Below are 18,192 nucleotides of genomic sequence, written 5' to 3' on the forward strand. Positions count from 1 at the left end.
ATGACATGATGCAGCAGCAAGAGAATGGGAAATAACCCTCAGACCAAGAAATTGTCTTCACTCTCTTCAATAATAATTCAGAACCTAATGCTTTTTAAGGACTCAGGGCTTAATGCTTCCAGTAAAAAAGGGAGTTGAAATGCAGAGTGAAATTACTGCAATCCTCCAGTCCCCTGTTTACAAAGGAGGAGTGATAGTGCTTTTATTCTCCCATATTGCTGCTCACCTTGTCTATTGAGAGATTCAGGTCTTTGGGATCCAGGGTGGTTATGCAGAAAAATTTTGGGAAAATAAATAAATAAATACTTTACATAAAATTTTGGCCCAATCTGCATGAAGCCTCTCTGCTGCATACATAGACAAGATAACAGAAAATTCAGAGAAGCACATGAAATCTCAAAGGTGTGTCCAATTTCTGAGCTTACACTGACTAAATGCAGTAGGAAATTACTTTGAGAACATACTTGTGCTTCATCTTGGACTTGTTGCTGCGCTGGGGCTGGCTGCCTCACTATGTAGTTGATCTGACCAACTATAGTCTGCTGAACATTCTGAGGTGGCTTGGCTTGGTTCAGCTGCAGGCTGGACTGTCCCTGGGCCTGCAGGAGAAGCTCCAGATCCTTCTTCATCTCCTCCAGCTCCAGCTGGTGGTGCATGAGGTCCAGGCTCTGCTGGATGACCTGCTTGTGGGAGCTCTCGTCATGCCCCGGCTGGGGGGACACCAGTGGCAGCTGCTGCGGGGGTGGCTGCAGCACATGGCTGGATTTCATCTTCTGGACATGGCCCAGCTGCACTCCCATGGCTGATGTCTGCAGAGAAGCCTGCGGGTGGCTCGTGGGAGCCTGCTGAACCTCGTGGGACACAGCAGCACAGCCCTGCTGCAGCTGCTGGGGTGGGAAGGGCTTTGCCACCCTCCCGGACACGTTCTCCAGCTCCGAGCATGGCTGATGCTCCAGCCCAGCCTGCGGGAGCTTCACGGGCTGGGGGACACCCCGTGGCTCCCTGTCCTGCAGGCTGAACTGCAGAGGGAAGTGCTGCTGATGAAGTGCAGGAGGCTGCTGGAAGCTCTTGTGGTGGTGGCTCATGTCTTGGTAAGAAGGCTGGGCTTTGCTTGGGTGAGGAATGCCGAGGCAGTGGGAGCAGCAGACGGGTGCAGAGCACTGGAGCGCAGGTGGGAACGGGCGAGGGTGGCTGCTCTCCAGCTGGGAGGCTGGGGAGGGCTGCCCGTGGTACAGAGAGGGTTGTAACCCTTGAATATTTCCACAGAGTGGCACATCTGGGTGAGATATGTGTCCACCTTCCATTGTGAAACCTCCTGGAAAAAAACCAGCAAATTTACTCCCACCTTGTATTCCCGCCCTCCTGCAGTCTTGACAAATGTATACAATAAAAATTATACACAGGGAAAAGGCCATCATTCATATGTCAAACGTAAAAGATATTCAAATAGCCTATCCAAACAGTCTTCCAACATCCATTCAAGAAAAATTTTGCAATATTTATCTAGTTATTTCAATTCAAACTCCCACTGATGTCAATTGAACTCAGTTAAATTACCCAGCAAACACTTTGAAACATTGACCTTGTTTTGTCTTAACTGATGGATATGGCTTGTACTTTCATTTTTTACAGCAGTATGATCTTATCTTCTCATCCATAAACACAGGTACAAAAGACAGCTTCCAGGGGGTGACAAAAACAAGAGATGAATACTATGTAGGTGAGAGTCATAAAAGCTAGAAATAGAAATGACTTATGAAATTATCTTGTCCATGCTTTTCACCAATACATTACTCCCTGCAACACTTTTGATAGTGTTTCACCCCTTTTAGGTTTTAATACCTTCAAATGGAAGAGAACTGGTCTCTTAGATCAATGATCAGCCCACTGAGCTGAATTTACAGTAAAAGCACATTGCAGATGGGAAAATCTGTGTCTGCTGGGAAACAAAATCACAGTATGGACATCTGCTATATAGGTAACACTGTAATTATTGTACAGACAGTGTCAAAGCCATCTTTGTGCCTATCAATTGCAAGTGTCTCAACAGCGCTCAGCTCATTTGGCCACTAAGAGAATGAAAGCACCAGACATCTCAATGGTCTTTTGGTGAGTGGATATAAACAGAGAGAAAAACAGGAAAGTTCAGCCACACTCACTTTTCTTCAGAACATAGCAAGAGTTTCAAAACTGGATGTCAAAACAAAAAAGGAGAGCCCTTTAGGGGAGGCAGTGTATTGCCTGCATCTGTCTAGCCTAGCTTTGGGCATTTGCCTACTATAATTTTCTTACCCAAATTGGAGAGTTGCTTAGTCCAGTAGGAGGGATCCCAAGCAAACCTGATCTTCAGAGGAGGGCCCGTGTCTGTGTTACAGTTTGTCTCCAGCAAGCGCTGGATCTGAAACACAATCTGGTGACACATTAAAGGACAATGATTTTATTCACAGTTCTAAGATGGTGACAAATGTTTCATTTGATCAAATCCTTAAAACAGTTCCCACAATTACTGCACAACAAGCATTGCTCTTACCAGTTCCTTACTGAAGAGAAATGGGATGGTTTTTTTACTACACACAGCCCAGCTGATGAAGTTCTGGACGTGCTCTACCTGCCTGCCCAAAACCACAACTCCTTGCAGTTGCTGCTCCAGCCTCTGCTTCCTCTCACTGGTGATTTTCTGTTAATGACATCAATCAGTAGAAAAGGGCTGTCATTCTTCAGACACGCATAACAGAGGCAATCATTGGCACTACACTGCAATATTTGCAGCAATACTGTTCTTCACAATCTCTTTAAACCACCCATCACAGAAAGGAAGCGAGCCCAGCTCAGGAGATGAGTCTGAATTCAGGAGGAGCAATGACTTCTCCAGGAGCAAAAAATTTGCATCATTCTGGCCTTGGTTTGACAGAATAACACAACCCCCAGGAAAGCTGTAGAAGCTGGATCAAATTGGCACCTGGGCCACTTTCTTATCTGGAAATTCTGATCAGAAATTTTTCTCATCAGCACATTTCAAAATAAAATCTCATATACTTCAACTGGACATCCAAAAACCGAAGAGTCAAAACTCAAAAGTTCTGTTACAGAAATTAGACTAAAGAATCATTTCTGAAACAATTCTGGGGATTCATTGTGCTGCTAGTGGGCACCTATAAATTAAACATTAAAATCAGAAGCTGGTTTGTTTTCTAAGTATTCAAAAGGTGCACACATATTCTCTGTAAATGCATTAGAAACTGTGGTTAACTCATGATAAGGAAACATTTTGCCACTTGGCCCTGAATATTTGCCATCCATTGATTCCACATCAAAGTCTGCAGAAAAAACCCAAATATTAGAAAATATAAGGAATGGGACAATAGCTCCCACAGTCTATATTCTTTCCACTGGCACTGGGATTAAATTTAATTTAGTTTGATTTCCCAAGGTATCAAATGAAACTAGCCTTACTTACTTCCAGTTGTTCAAGGAGGATATTTGTTCGTTTATCGATTTCATTCATCAGAACCATCTTGGCCATTTTTATTTGGTTTTCCACCTTTTTGTACAGATGTTTTACTTCAAGCAACCTATGGGTAAGAGGTACATATCCCTGATGTGTCATTTATTCACTGCTCAGCAGTTATTTGCTACAAGAATTGCTCTGGCTACAGACAGAACTGCAGTGAAAATTGTATCATTTCCCACCAGTTCTCCCCCACTTCTCTGAACCCTCACCACCCCTCTCTGGATGTGACATGCTAATGCTGATGGATTCTCTCAAACGTCATGCCAAGAACAGCATTTAGCTCTTTTTCAACAAATATATACATAATATATCCTAAACTTCCAGTTTATTCTAGATTATAAACAGTATAAATAGATGTGTACTCTTTAAATGGTTTTGTCAATGCAGAAGAGAGATCCAACAGCTACTCAATGCACAATCAGTAGCTGAAATCCAGTTCAAATCATTAAATATTTTCATTTTTATATTCATCTTGACTGAAATTGCACCTTGTTTTGAGCTTTCTTGAAAAAAATAAGGTATTTTAAAAGTTATCTTTATTTGTAGTATTGTCAAATTATAGCTTAGAAACAGATTATACAAAGAAATCTTAACTCTGAAGTCAGCTGTCACGTGCCTTACAAAGAGTATGGAATCATATATTATAATGCCATGACTTGTCAGCACCACTTAAATTTGATATTTTTAATCTTCCTGTTCTTTTCTACCCTCCAAGAAAAAAAAAATAGAAGCTGCATTTAATTCCGTTAACCTACATTTAGTGAAAATATTATTTTTACAGATCACCTACTTCCATGGGAAAAAAAAAAAAAGCATAGCAATTACCTGTCTTCAATCTGTTTAGCTGAAACCTGAATCCCATTTTTTTTCTCCTCCACCTTAGTTATGACATTCTCCAGGATAATTCTCTGATTTTGCAGCGCTTCATCAAGATGCCTGAACCTGCGAACGAAGGGGAAATTGTCACACCGTGGTTTTCACAGGAACAGGTGAGAGCAGGGAGGGTTTCTGCCAGGGCAGTGAGGTGTGTGCTAAAGCACCTGTGAGACAACTGAGCTGAGTTTGCTGTGGCTTTTAAACCCAGAGCAGCCTGCAGCTTCAGCTGGCAAGGACAGGCGGAAAGAGGGAAGGGGCACAACACAGGTGGAAAGAGAGAAGAGGTACAGGTGGAAAGAGGGAAGGCACAACACAGGAAAGAAGGAAGGGGCACAGGCGGAAGGTGTTGAGTGCTGGTGAGCCCCAGTGGCAGTGAGGTACCTGTGCTCCTTGTGCTCTGACAGGAGGCAGCTGCAGCAGGTGAGGGTGTCACAGGTCTCACAAAACACCTTCAGTGCCTCTTGGGGGTGCACTGGACAGAACAAGGAAAACTCCCTTGCTTCATCTTCTGCTGCTGAGGAATGCAAAGCAAGGCTGTCATCCACAAGGAGAGCTCAGAAAAAGAGGAACCAACCTCGCAGTTCCATGTCAAGTCTCAATGACATTTTTTAAAGGCAGAGAACCTGGAACCATCTGATTATCTGAGGCTGGGTTTGTTTGCATTTCTTCCTTACACATCCTACAAACCGAGTGCTCCAGGAACAAGCCATGGAAAAAAATCATACTATCCTCTAAACTCTCCTGAGTTTAAAGTAGGATTTGGAGCACATGCCTCACAACTTTAAAAGCCCTGGTCTAGTAAATCACTCAACAAAATTGCTGTAAAATGTAGAATAGCAAATATATTAAATATACTTGCAGTCACAGCAGAAGCAAGGAAATCCTTTGCTCTTAAAAAGTCACATGAGCAATTGTTTTCCAAATTTCTATTTGTTGCAATGCAGTTCATAAGCTTCAGCAGCTGGGGCTGAAATTAGGCCCTAAAGTCTGTTCTTAAAAGGATTTTCTAAAGAGTAATGTGATAAAGAGTAAGAATGGACAGTGAGCATGCAAAGTGGAAGCATTATTTCTGCACAAAATATACATGTCAGACTTTCTTCTGAATAGTAAAATTGTTTTAGAAAGAAGGAACACTGTCAACAAAAGATGCCAGAAAAAGACAAAGATAAACCATGGCAAAGCCAACCCTCTACCACCAAAGAAAGGCTCAATTGCTTCCTGGCAGTACTCCAACAAAGACATTGTCTCACTACTCCTTACCAACATGTGAGAAATTAAGCAAAGCAAGCATTCTTAGATAACACATATTGATGAAAAATGTAAATTATATAAAGGCATTAATAATTTATACATAATTATCTGCTCATATGAGATAAGAAGAAATATTTCCATTTTCCCACACCAAACCTCTTACTTACTGATACATTTTTTAAAAAAACCAACCTGGGGCAGAGACCACACTCTCATCCTGTAGCAAAATGAAGCTTTTTAGAGATTCAGAAGTGATCACTATTGCAATTACACAGACCCACAGAGGGCAGCAAGCTATACTGGCTCAGCCACTTCATTTTCAATTTGTGAAATTCACAACAGAGAAGTACAAAGGCTAAGAAAATCTCATGGCTAACCATGGCAATGCAAATACGGAGAAAACCCATGCCATTCTCTAAAATATACATGTCAAATGGCCCAGTTTTTAGATTGCTATTTCCTCTAAATATTTCTGAGGAGCTTGATTTATTTCCATCAGTTCAATTGACTTTTGTTCCACCTTCTTAACAATGTGCAAGAAGATAATTTGTGACAGATTAGGGACTTTATGTAACAGCTTACATAGCTTACATTGCTATGAATTATTTACTGCAGCACCCTGCTTTATTCTTTATTATAACCAAGCTTATTGGTTTATGCCATTATTGAATCAAATGCTAATAGATAGCATTAATAAAGGAGGAAATTAGATTAGGTTTTTTTTAACCTACTCCAATATTTTCTACTAGAAAGGATCAAAATGAATTCACCTTGACAGCAATTTTTTTTCTGATTACATTGCAAATATGTACTTTTTATTAAAATCTGCAGCTGACAAGCGCATAACAAGGCTGTACAGCCAGTATATACCCAAGGAGGATGTCAAAGAACATCGCCTATGTGATCAGATTTTACATCCTAAAAGGAAAAAAAGACCATAATAACTTTCTGAAGGTTTATGGGCTGGAAAAGCCTTTCAAAGTGTTCAGTATCTGCACAGCATACAAACTGTTTTTCAGTAAACTCAAGATCAAGTTTTCTATATTAAACTCAAACTGATAATGAGATGTGGTCTTTAAGGTCCATGTAGTTACAATCCTACATAATGATTCCCCCTTTTCCTCTCTCTGAAGGGTTCTTTAGCCTTTGGGTGATACATGAGGAAGTTACAATCCTATATAATGATTTCCCCCTTCTCCTCTCTCTGAAGGGTTCTTTAGCCTTTGGGTGATTGCAATCATCCCAGAGAATTCATTGGAGTGTTTTAATACCATGTCAGATTTAAGAGACAAGCAGCTTTCAAATGCAAACTAAGACTAAAATCAGTATTATCTAATTGCAACACAGACCTACAGCCTCTGCCACCAGTAATCCCCTGAATCAATTGACACATCAGTGAGAACTGCCACTGAGCCATGCTATTCTTGACCTACTTTTTACTCAGCTCAGAGCAACGCTTTTCAGTTTTGAAATAAGTTTAATACTTAGAAATCAGGTACTAAACAAGTGCACAACCTTGTTTTTTTCTAGAAGCAAATATCTAACCACAATACCCATTTTAGCTTCTTAAAAAGAACCTCCCTTGGTGAGCACAGAAAGCTCAGCTGCCCTAAATTCTGATAGTTCATCATTTGAGTCAACATTTTCTACAGCCTATATTTTCTTTATCTCAGGTGGATCTCTTGAATAACTAACAGAAATTTTTAAATCCCTGCTCCTCTGATCAGTTGATGTGAATTTTAGAAAAGCAATCTCAGCTAATAGAGTTCTCCCTCCATTTCCATAATTCTCAATGACTCAGACTCCTCTCAAGAAAAGCTCAAGAACTAGTTGATTAAAATTAATAGAAATGGGAAGGATTTTATGTGTGTGGTGAGGGTGTTTTGCTACTTTACTTCATTTCTGAGCCAAGGAATCTAACACTGCCGGAAGAAGGTCTGGCCCTTACAAGGGAAGTGGCAAAAGAGAGAACAGTTTAAAAGTGCAAGACCTCTTAATAGTTTCAAGAGCTTACAAAGAAAGTGTTGTTTTCAGAACACCCTACACCAAACACATTAAATCCTTCCTGACTGACAATGCTGTGTGTTTGTTTCCAGAAGGAAAAAAAAAAACAAGCAACAATCTGAGTTCTAGTATATCCCAATATTTGCTTTCTTTGCACTGTTCTGAAGGCATATCTGTCATGAATAGATAAAACATACATCAATAATAATAAAAGTAACACAAAAGCACAAATCACATTCCAAATAACTTCTATATTAACTGGTCTATAGATGAACCACCAAGCTCCTTGTTCATGTTTTGTTCAACACAGGGAATTTAGTACTAAACTAACATTCTTCCTCATGTTTTTATGTGCTATATAAATAAAAAGATGTGTCTGCATCTTTTTATTTATATAGCACACACAGACTCGAAGCTAAGCCACACATATAATTTCTTACCAGTATTTGTCAACAATATGAGCTGTTAATCTTAGCTAAAGTGACATGAAATTATAAACAGTTGGAGCCTCAAAACCACAGTCCTTATCTTGTTATCAACTCTAGAAGAAAAACATACTGTCCATCCAATCAGGACAGTTGAGGGGAAAGTGGGGGACTTTCTATTATTTGGGACTTTCTATTAAAAGACCCAAAATCCATTTAAATGTAATTTGCAGTTTTTATTATTACCATTATTATGGGCTTCTTTTGTTTACACTCTATTTGGCAATGGCATATTTTGTCTCAAGTGACTCAAACTCTGTTTGATATGACCACCCAGTCAAAAAAATCCATCTACAGCAAGTCAAGTCTCCTACAAAAGAAAAAAAAAACCTAAAGGAAAACAAAAATAATCAGTGGACTTTTTTTATTTTTTTTTTCTGTCCTTCATCTTCCTTATGAAGAATAAGCATGTAGCCCAAGTTCTTATTTTTAGTTAAAAATTGCTTGTATAAGTTTAGGTTAGCAGACTCTGCAGCAGATTTCTGACACACAGTAAAGAAAACAATGACTAATAAAAGGAGATGGTAATAGTTTCTCTAGATCACCATTGTATAGGGATGAGACATTTTTGCCAGTGGGCTTAATTTTTGCTTGCTCAAGCACAAATGGAAAGGAACATCCTGTAGTGATCACAGCCTCCTGCTGCCTGTGGCTCTCTCACACACCTTGTCCATATGCACAGGAATTGCTTTGTCATGGTTTCCTCAATGAAATTCCCCAAATTGGGACAGAAATACCGAAAGGGCAAGGCCTGCTGCTGTTGCAGCCCTCCTGACCCATCACTCCATAGATTGGAAAGGCATGTGGAAAACAGCCTATCCGTCAAACACAAGTATCCTAACTTTTTCCTAATACCATGGAATGCTGATTGTGGCAATGGACCTGAAGTTGGAGAAAAGGATGACCTAATCTCTTGTTGACATGTACATCTCCTTCTGAGTCACACAGAGCCTGCAACTGCTCCTTTTGCAGCTGAAAAACTGACACGAGGAGAGAGAAAATCCCAGTGTGCCCCCAGTACCTGTGCAGCTTTTCAGGGATAAAGACAGGAAGTGGTCTCCAGGTTCCTGGCCGTGTCTGTGCTCCTCTGTGCATGAGCTGCACAACCACTTATTGCATCTTGTGCAGAGACTGTGGGCAGGCCTCTTCTCTTTGCAGGTGGAGCAGCTCTAAGAACAAAAAGTGCAATTACACACATGTGACAAATCAGCTGTACAAACTGCTGTCCTTAACAGACTATGATTCAGGTTGGCGAGCTTGATATTTGTTGTCCTCAAACTAAAGCAATTCAAGTTATTTTAAGAGTCTGGTTGTAACTGTGTAACATTCAGGAAAAAACATAAAACATACTAAAGGTGAGACAATCTAGAAAACAATGTGGGGATACCCCACGTACTGTTAATGAAAAACTTAGTTCCTGTCCTCTAAAGAGTTGACCAGAAATGAGCTCAGTTTATATCTTGATATCTCACACATGGTGAACTGGAAACACAAGGCACAGGAACATAAGAAGACCTGGAAACCTTAATTAAGTATTCCATCTATTGATTTAACAATTTAGGGAATGCCCTTTGCTATACAGGCCATTCTGCCTGGACATGTCACTGCAGGGAAATGAACAGACCAGCACAGAAATGAAGTGGATAATTCAACATTTGGTATCCAGGACGAACTCAAGAGTAATTTCAAGACAGCTACAATGACAATTCTTATAAAAAGGATTTGCTTTAGGCATAAAACACCTTTAGGCATAAAACACCTTGTTTCAAAACTTCCAATATTCATGTTTTTGGCTAACCACAGCCACAAATAGGTACTCATGGGCAGAGGGAGCTCAGTGATGTAAATTTACCATTAGCAAAGCATAAAAAGCAAGGCTTTACCACCATTTTATTAAACTGAAGCATTTCCCTGCTTCATATCTGCTACAACTGTGTACACACACAAATCTCCTCAATATTGCTTCTACTCAGGGCTGCTCAAGCAAAAGGGAAAAGATGGCAAAATCACTTCCTACGGGGTCCTTTCTGCTGGGCACCAGCTGATCTTCAATTCAGCTGTGAGGTGAAATGTTTAAATCCCAAGTATTTGATGGGAAACGTGAAGAGAAGGATACAGCAGCCTGTGCCCAGCTCATAACCCACGTTCTGGTGAGTATAAGGGAAGGGCTTCTCTTCATGCTGGCTCAGGAAAAAGTCTGAAGGAAGAATTACTGCAGTTCTTAGCAAGTTGTCTCAGTTTTAAATCACAGCTTTAACACTTAGTGGAACATCCATATCCACCTAAATTCTGTGACAAAAGTAAGTCAAGCTCTGACTCACTTCAGCACAGGAAGAAGAATTTTTGTTTTGCTAAAATTAACTTAAAATGTATCATTTCCTTCCATGGGTCTGGCATTTCACAACAGGTCTCTTATCAAGGCATTACTCAAGAGTTTCTAAATATTCATTCTCAAACAGATTGGGCAATTCTTGACAATGAGACAACAAAGCAAAGTTTTAAATGCATTTAATTGTCTAGAGAAGGAATTGTTTATGCAAGCCAATATGCTATTTTAGCCATTTGTTTATCAGCAATGCTTTTCAAAACACACATACAATAATTTAAACCAAAAAGCCTAATAAAACTCATAAAACCAAAAGGCAGGAATATTTAATGTGGGGAACAAGGACTGTTACATGAAAAGAAGTGACTTGTCTAAAATGTCCCCACCTAGGTCCAGTTCAGGAAAAAGTTGAGGAATGCTGTGCCTTCTCTGCCATAACCAGACCTGCTGAAGCACAGGTTTACCTGCAGCAGTTCAGCTGCCAGTCTGACTGGAATTTGTGTTGACACTGTGCTGTGTTAACATCACTTTTGAGTTGCAGAGTGTTCCCAGAGCTGCATTATTTATGACGTGGAAATGGGCTTTTGGACAGGAGACTCTGAATTGCATATTTCTGAAACTGCTGCTGCTGGCATGTAGCACGTTCCATCATTCAGGCTCCACTCTCTCACAGCCTGAGAGACACCTTGCTGCTTCCAAACACTTTGTTACAAGCCTTGACAGACTCCCACTTGAACACAGAAGGAAAATTAAGAGGATGATGGCAGCTCAGATGTGTCTCAGGTGGATGCTCTGGTGCTTCTCCTTTTGGTGTCACTGGTGGTGAAACTGGGGCTTTCATTTGGAGTGTGGTGGTCATGGTTAAAGATAGAAAGCAAGCAAAGCTACATGATTTGATTTAATAAAAAGGAAGCTGCAAACTGTGGAGGTTCACAAGTAGCTCTGGGGTACTCCTATGCTCCAGCGAGAAATCTGCATTACTGAACTGCTCTTAGGACTCCTGAGGGATTACAGAGAAGAAAAACCTTCTTTTAAGGATGGCTTGAAAAAAATAATCTAATGTTTTTGAAGACATTAGATATTCTCATTTGATTTTACACAGATTCTCATTGAAAAGTAAATGATGCAAGTCACAGTAATTAAGAAGTCCCAGTATAATAAGTGCATTTAAAAAACTCAGCAGTATCTTCTGAATTTTCTTCCTCTCTTTGGAGAGTGCATGTGAATGCACCCCTTCTTGTTTTAGATCAACTGAGGTTGCACTCTGCAAGCAATGTACACCTGAAGATGTCAACACAGGTCACTTGCCTTAATTATTTTTATGTCCCGAGAACACTCTGTGGGTTAGGTTACACATTCTTTACCCTTTAACAATACCCAACTTTCTCTGTTCCTCCTCTCCACCCAAACTAGTGGCAGCTACAAAGCTGTGAGAATAGCCCTGCCTGTTCACTTGGTACTTAACAGAAGTTAAATCCACTTTTGTACAGTGCCAATTCAAGGCAAAAGTAGCAATCCGATACCTCCCTTGGAATCCATTCCCCAGTGGGAAACTGCAATATGATGTGGCTTTTGCATCATTAAAACAGACAATCAGAAAATCGTAGCTGCTCACACGCCCTAATGGGTGATGTTGGTGTAACAATCTAGTCAAGACTCAGCTCCTGTGACTAACAGGTAGAGAGGAGGGCTTCATGCACTCTACTCAGCTCCAGAGAGGCCACATCCAGAGAATTCTCCTCAGTTCTGGTCTCCACAACTCAAGAGAGACAAGGAGATACTGGAGAGGTCCAGCAGAGGCCACAAAGGGGATGAGGAGTCTGGAGCATCTCTCCAATGAGGAGAGGCTGCAGGAGCTGGGCCTGGTTAGTTGAGAGAAGGCTGAGAGGGATCTCATTAATGTTTATAAATATCTCAAAGGTGGGCTAAGAGCACGGTGCCAGGCCCTTTTCAGTAGTGCCCAGTGACAGGATGAGGAGCAATGGCCATAAACTGAAACAAAAGGAGTTCCATCTCAACATGAGGAACACCTTTTTTACCCTGAGGGTGACAGAGCACTGCCCAGGGGGATCACAGAGTCTCCCTCTCTGGAGACATTCAATCCCACCTGAACGTGTTCCTGTGTCACTGCTCTGCGACCCTGCCTTGGCAGGGGGCTTGGACTGGATTACTCCAAAGACCCCTTCTAATCCTAACAATTCCACAGTTGTTCACTTTGAGTTGAGATCTAAGAGGACAATGAGGAATCCAAGACATCCAATACCTTCCCAATTTGTTGATTATCACAGATGCATTAGTATCAATACTTTTAATGGACTATTTAAAATACAGGCAGTAAAACTCATTCTTCAACTGGAGTTTTAAAATTACTGTGAAGGCAGAGAGTCCATCTCTGGAAATGAAGTAATTACAGTGCTGCATAAGCAAACTATCAGAGAATCTTTGTTGTTCAAAAACAAGATTTGCTCTGTTTTCAGTGCTCATCTGGCAGTGTTTCAACAAGCCACAACTTAGTGGCTTTCACTTACCTTTGCCATAGCTGAATCACCAACTGGAAAGTCCTTGAGGAAGAAATTCTCAACTACATCCCTTGCAAAGCAGGTCTGTTTGCACACAGGGCAGGAAAGGATACCTGAATTTAAAAAAAAATTAAATAAATAAAAGGAAAACCACCAGAAATAAAGCAATGCACACCAGCCATGTGAACCAGGAAATTATAGAAACCACCACACTTCAGTATTGTGGCTTTTTTGTATCACACAGGCAGTTCCAGGAAATTAAGGCATCCTTCAAGCCCTAAGTGGCTAGACCTGGTTCAACATACAGAAAAGAAAAACAAAGCAACAAAGTTCCTAGAAAAACATCATATTTCAGTTGACTTATTTCTGTGTTTAGTGATGATATCTGCATGTCCAAATCCTCACAGGACTTGGTGACGATTAATAATGAGCTGCACTTGAAAATGTATCCCCTTCTTACAGATTTACTTGTTCTTTCTGAGATTTTCTGTGGTTCTGGAGCAGCTTGACCCCACCACAGGTGTACCCAAGCATAGAATACACTCCTTAATACCAGTTTTACAGTGCAGGATGCAATCCAAGTGAGGTGACAGGGGATAATGTGCTGCTGGCAGAAGCAACAAGTCAGCAAAAAGACAAAGAAAAAAAAAAACGTTTCATAAGGAAAATTATTATAGTAAATCTAGAGATGACAAAACATGATCTCCCCCAAAGCAAAGAGAGCAGCAGAACCTGGCTCCACCCTCATTAATAACTGAGCACAGCTGGGGTGAATCTCAGTGTCTGCCTGGGCTGAGAACCAAGAGTTCAAGCAGGTGTCCATAACTGTACACCTGCATTTTTGCACCTCTGATATTTCATTCCTTGTTTTCTTGGCCTAGGAGCTCTGTTGTATTCGGCTGTGTTGGTCTGGGGTTTTTGTTGGTTGTTTTTTTTGTTTTTGTTTTTTTGTGGGTTTTGTTTTGTTTTTTTTAATAAAAGGACACTGCATTTTCCTGGCCACATTCCTGCAGACTACAGTAGATGTGAAAACAGTCCTTTAGAGAGGGTGGTGGGGTGTTAGTCCATTTCACCTTATCAAGGTGCATCTTTTATTTTAATCCAAGTTTTTTACATTCTCTTAAATACAGATTTTCCATGCTATGCTCACCTTGCCAAGTATCTATTTATTATAACTAACAACAGTATTTTCAATTACTAAATGGTTTGAACTAATCTAAAACAAGGTTTTAAAGCAAGATCAATGACAACATTCTACTGTTCAATGTGCTTTTTTTCCTTAACTCAAAATTGTTTGTGCACATGGAATGTGGCCTGTAAGTTAATTAATCCTTAAATTGTCCATTACTCTTCACATTACACCATTATCAGAGCCTCTCCTGCTTTCCAGGTGCTTGCTATTACCTGTCCCTGGGGAATGGCCCCTGCAGTCCCTGCCCAGGGGCAGGATGCTAACTCTGAATGCCCCCAGTTTCAGAGCTGGGCTCCTGTAAGTTTAACAGCAGCATTCCACATTGACAGGGACACACAGAGCCCAAAATATCCCTATGTTTATGTCTGAACACGTTCACTTCCACTCACAAATGCTTTGAGGAAACTCTGATCTCTGGAACACCCTTTTAAGAGTATTCCTTACTAAGAACCACTCCCCTGCAGTTTAGATCTTTTTTAGCCCAAATCTTATATAAAAGGAAAAGCATCATTTCCCAGGTTGCATTTACAACAGAACTGTGATCTGGGGACCCAAGCAGCAGACCACAATCTACCCAAACTATTCATTTTGCTGTGCATTTCACACAGCCCTGAGAGGTCATGCAGACATGAGAAGGAGCAGGCTGTGCCCCAGGTGACTGTGCTGCTCAGCCACAAGTCACCCCAGGGGAAAGGGCAGCACAAGCAATTCCCAGAGCTCTGCTCATCAGGCATGTAAACCGAGCCTTCTTTAAGGGGGTTTGCTGGCAGGAGTAACAAAGGTGCTAGAAAATTATCTGATAAAGATGTCCACAATGGCAGAAAGCTGAAGTCTTAGCAGTTCCTCTACTTTGCATCCTTCCTATAAGGACTGAAGCTAAAACAGTATCTGAATTACCTACAATTTTTGTAGCTAATCACATTTTCACATGTTACATCCTACCACAACACAGTTTTCTTATATTGGTGACACTGAAACCTCTCCATGCTTTCCCAAATGACAGAGTGGGAGCCTTTTAGGTGCCTGCTAGCAGCTCTGCCCTCTGGAGACATGCAAAAGCAGGAGGAGGCCAGACAAGCTGTGTCACACTGAGAGTACCTCCTCCTCCTTGTAAATGGTGCTTACTACAAGCACTGGTGAATTGCAGCTCTAATTCCTGGGAGCTGAAACACTCCCCAGGCTTCCCTGCCAGCCCTGTAGAAGTGGCCCAGCTGGAACAGCAGCAGGACTAAAAAGACAGACACATTCTGATTGATAAGCTAGGAAGCAAGGTACCTGCTCTGCAAGCAGCCTCTCAAATAAGTCTCACGGGATGTGCTCTAATTCTCAGTGCAGCCGGCGGAAACCAGCTCCTGACTTCAGAGCCACCTGGAGCACTGGGGATTGGAACCAGTTTCTTTCTCCCCTGACAGCATTGCCAGCTCTTGATGTGGCCAACAGTGAGAGAAAACCTCCATGCTGAGGCTACAGAACGCCCTGCAAATGGACCAAGAGGGAAACAGCCAACAGGTGAATTTCTGAAATCACTCTCTCATTTATGGGTGAGCATCCACAAAACATTTCTGGGAGCAGCTGCTGACTGGGAAGCAAAGGCATGGGGCTTTGTCCCAGCAAGGACAACTTCTATCACACAGTACACAAGGTAGAAAAGGTTACTATTGAAGTTACAATTTGTTGTAGTAAAGGGAAAAATTATAAGAAAAAGGCCTCAAAAATCTGTCATTTCTTCTAAGTCAAGCTAGCACTTTGCAAGTGCCCATGTGAAAGCAATCCTGGTGGGAGCAGCTCGTTAGCACAACAATCTATTCCTGGGCAAAAAAAACACCAACCAGCACCTGTATAAACTGTTTTTACATAGACAGAAACTGATTTTTTGTTAGTTTTCCTTTTTCTATCTCTCACAAACAACCTTTCCTGCACATACACACCGGGGGTTTGGGTGACCAATAAATACAGGATAACAACTTGTTACTAACCAATAAAGACATTGGCAAGAAAACTGCTAACCAGTTGGAGTCACACACGAGTTCTGTAACACTGTATAAAAAGGAGTTCTGTGAATAAAGAATTGCCTTTTTCCACCACAAAGAAAATGGAGTCCCATGTGATTTATTCCCTTAACTATTTCATTATGTTCCAACACTATTCTGTTAGTGCAGAATGTTAAATCAAATTAAACCAATTGAATGATACTTCATGGAATGCTTATGGCCTCAGGCACGTTCATGTGAGCTTTAAATTTTGCTAATTTGTTACAAACCAGTGAAGGATAGAACACAGCATTATTAGAATGCATTTAGTTTGATAATGAGCAAGACAACCTTTGTAGTGTTTTTAAAACTTAAAAAAACTTCAATAATTTTCATGCTTAGAAAACATAAATCATGCATGGATTTCAGTTCTGCACAAAAGCCTCCCTTATGTATGTGCTGAGAAACACCATCAACAGTTTGAAGGTAAATGACATTACTGCTGATTAATATTAAGGGACATCTAAAAGTGATGCCCTGGATGGCACAGCACAATTTTCTCCCGGGTTTTAGATCCAAGTTGTGCTACTAAAAACAGTGTTGTTGCAGAGATACACATGGAGCAAGTTGCACAGGTCAGAGCTTTGTTTTAGACCACTAAGTACAGCATCCACTGAGTAAATGTCAGAGTGTGTCTCAAATATCCAAGTAACTGTAAATTATAATGATTTCAAATCTAAAATTCTCTTGAGATGAACAGAAGGCATGCGGAGCCATCAACTTAATTTAAAAAAAAAAAAATTTTAAAAAGAGTAGTTAAAAGGAAAAATAATGGGGACACCACAGCAATAGAGTATTGGAAGTAATTTCCTACTCACAGGTGGGCTAATCAAAACCACCTAATACTGAATCCTAGACCTAAAACTTTAATAAAAGCACAGGAGACAAATTTGCATCTTGCTAGAAGAGGGATTGCCTGAGCATGGTGGCTTTGGAGATCACACTTATTCAGCTAATTGGGTTTATTTGATACCTTTTCCACTTAATGAAAACTGGGCTCTATGGAAACCCCCCATCTTTTTCAATATGAATTCCCCAAAGAATCAAAAGTTAGCTTGGCATAATAAATACGATACAAAATGAACTGTGGAGCAATTAAGCTAAAATTAAGCAGGTAATTACATACACATTTACCAACAGCCACAAGCAGCACCACGCTGTGCTCGTGCTCAGAGTGCAAACCACCAGGAAGGCACAGATTTTCCTGGAAACCCCTTACCTGTGCTCTGGATAAAGAGCCACCCACAGAGTCACCCGTTTTTGGGGACAGGTGGGTGGCAGGAGCTGCTCACACAGGAATTCCCCGGGATCAGGCAGCGCTGTGGTGCACACTGAAGTCACTACACCTCGCCCTGGGACTTCTCCCTCTTCTTTGGCCAGGAATTCTGGCAAAGCAGCAGGGAAGAAAGGTGCACTGAGTCACTACAGGGTGCAGAGGTTTTTTCTCCTCTTGCCCTTTCCTCTAGGATTCATTCAGGCCTCTGAAAGCTTGCTTGATTGCATTTTTCCCAAATAAAAAATCCCATTGTGCAAATGGACAGCAGTGCCCTACTTCCCTGGGTCTGTGCTCAGCCCTCAGAGTGGAGCAGAAGGGAAGAGAGGAGCTGTTCCCAATCCAGGTGGCAGCAGGTCTCACGGTGCCATTCACTCCCACAGCACTTTTTGCAGGCCATAACCCAAATATTTTTCTTGCCTTCCTACCTTACCTCTGCCTCCAAACAACGCTGCTAATCTGTTCTAAGAGCCTGCACTCTGCAGACAGCTCATTTAAATATATCATGATTAGAGCACTGTGGGTGAAGGCAAGAGTAGTCAGAAGCCCTGGAGACTCACTGTTTGTACGTGGGAGAATGATGCAATTTCTGCATCTGAAAGGCAACTCAGTAAGGAATTACAGAACCCCAACAACAGCTTAGGAGATCAGGTACAATTGTGCCTAAAGGGAGGCCAGCATTGATATCAAAACCTCTAGAAGTAGCAAAAAAGCTGACAGAGATG

At 41.2% G+C, this 18,192-nt stretch overlaps 1 protein-coding gene across 1 annotated transcript in view; it reads right to left on the reverse strand.

The window, feature by feature from the left end:
* TRIM66 (tripartite motif containing 66) overlaps nucleotides 1-18,192 on the reverse strand; it is a 44,561-nt gene that overhangs the window by 20,437 nt on the left and 5,932 nt on the right. The window contains exons 2-9 of the mRNA XM_041414970.1: nucleotides 12,982-13,085; nucleotides 9,149-9,296; nucleotides 4,769-4,901; nucleotides 4,337-4,453; nucleotides 3,458-3,572; nucleotides 2,531-2,677; nucleotides 2,293-2,410; nucleotides 465-1,315 (exon numbers count right to left, since the gene is read on the reverse strand). Coding sequence (XP_041270904.1) covers nucleotides 465-1,315; nucleotides 2,293-2,410; nucleotides 2,531-2,677; nucleotides 3,458-3,572; nucleotides 4,337-4,453; nucleotides 4,769-4,901; nucleotides 9,149-9,296; nucleotides 12,982-13,085 — 1,733 coding nt within the window. The remainder of the gene's footprint in view (nucleotides 1-464; nucleotides 1,316-2,292; nucleotides 2,411-2,530; nucleotides 2,678-3,457; nucleotides 3,573-4,336; nucleotides 4,454-4,768; nucleotides 4,902-9,148; nucleotides 9,297-12,981; nucleotides 13,086-18,192) is intronic.

This window comes from Onychostruthus taczanowskii, unplaced genomic scaffold (genome assembly GCF_017590055.1).
Source record: "Onychostruthus taczanowskii isolate IOZ18803 unplaced genomic scaffold, ASM1759005v1 scaffold49, whole genome shotgun sequence".
Lineage (NCBI taxonomy): Eukaryota > Metazoa > Chordata > Aves > Passeriformes > Passeridae > Onychostruthus > Onychostruthus taczanowskii.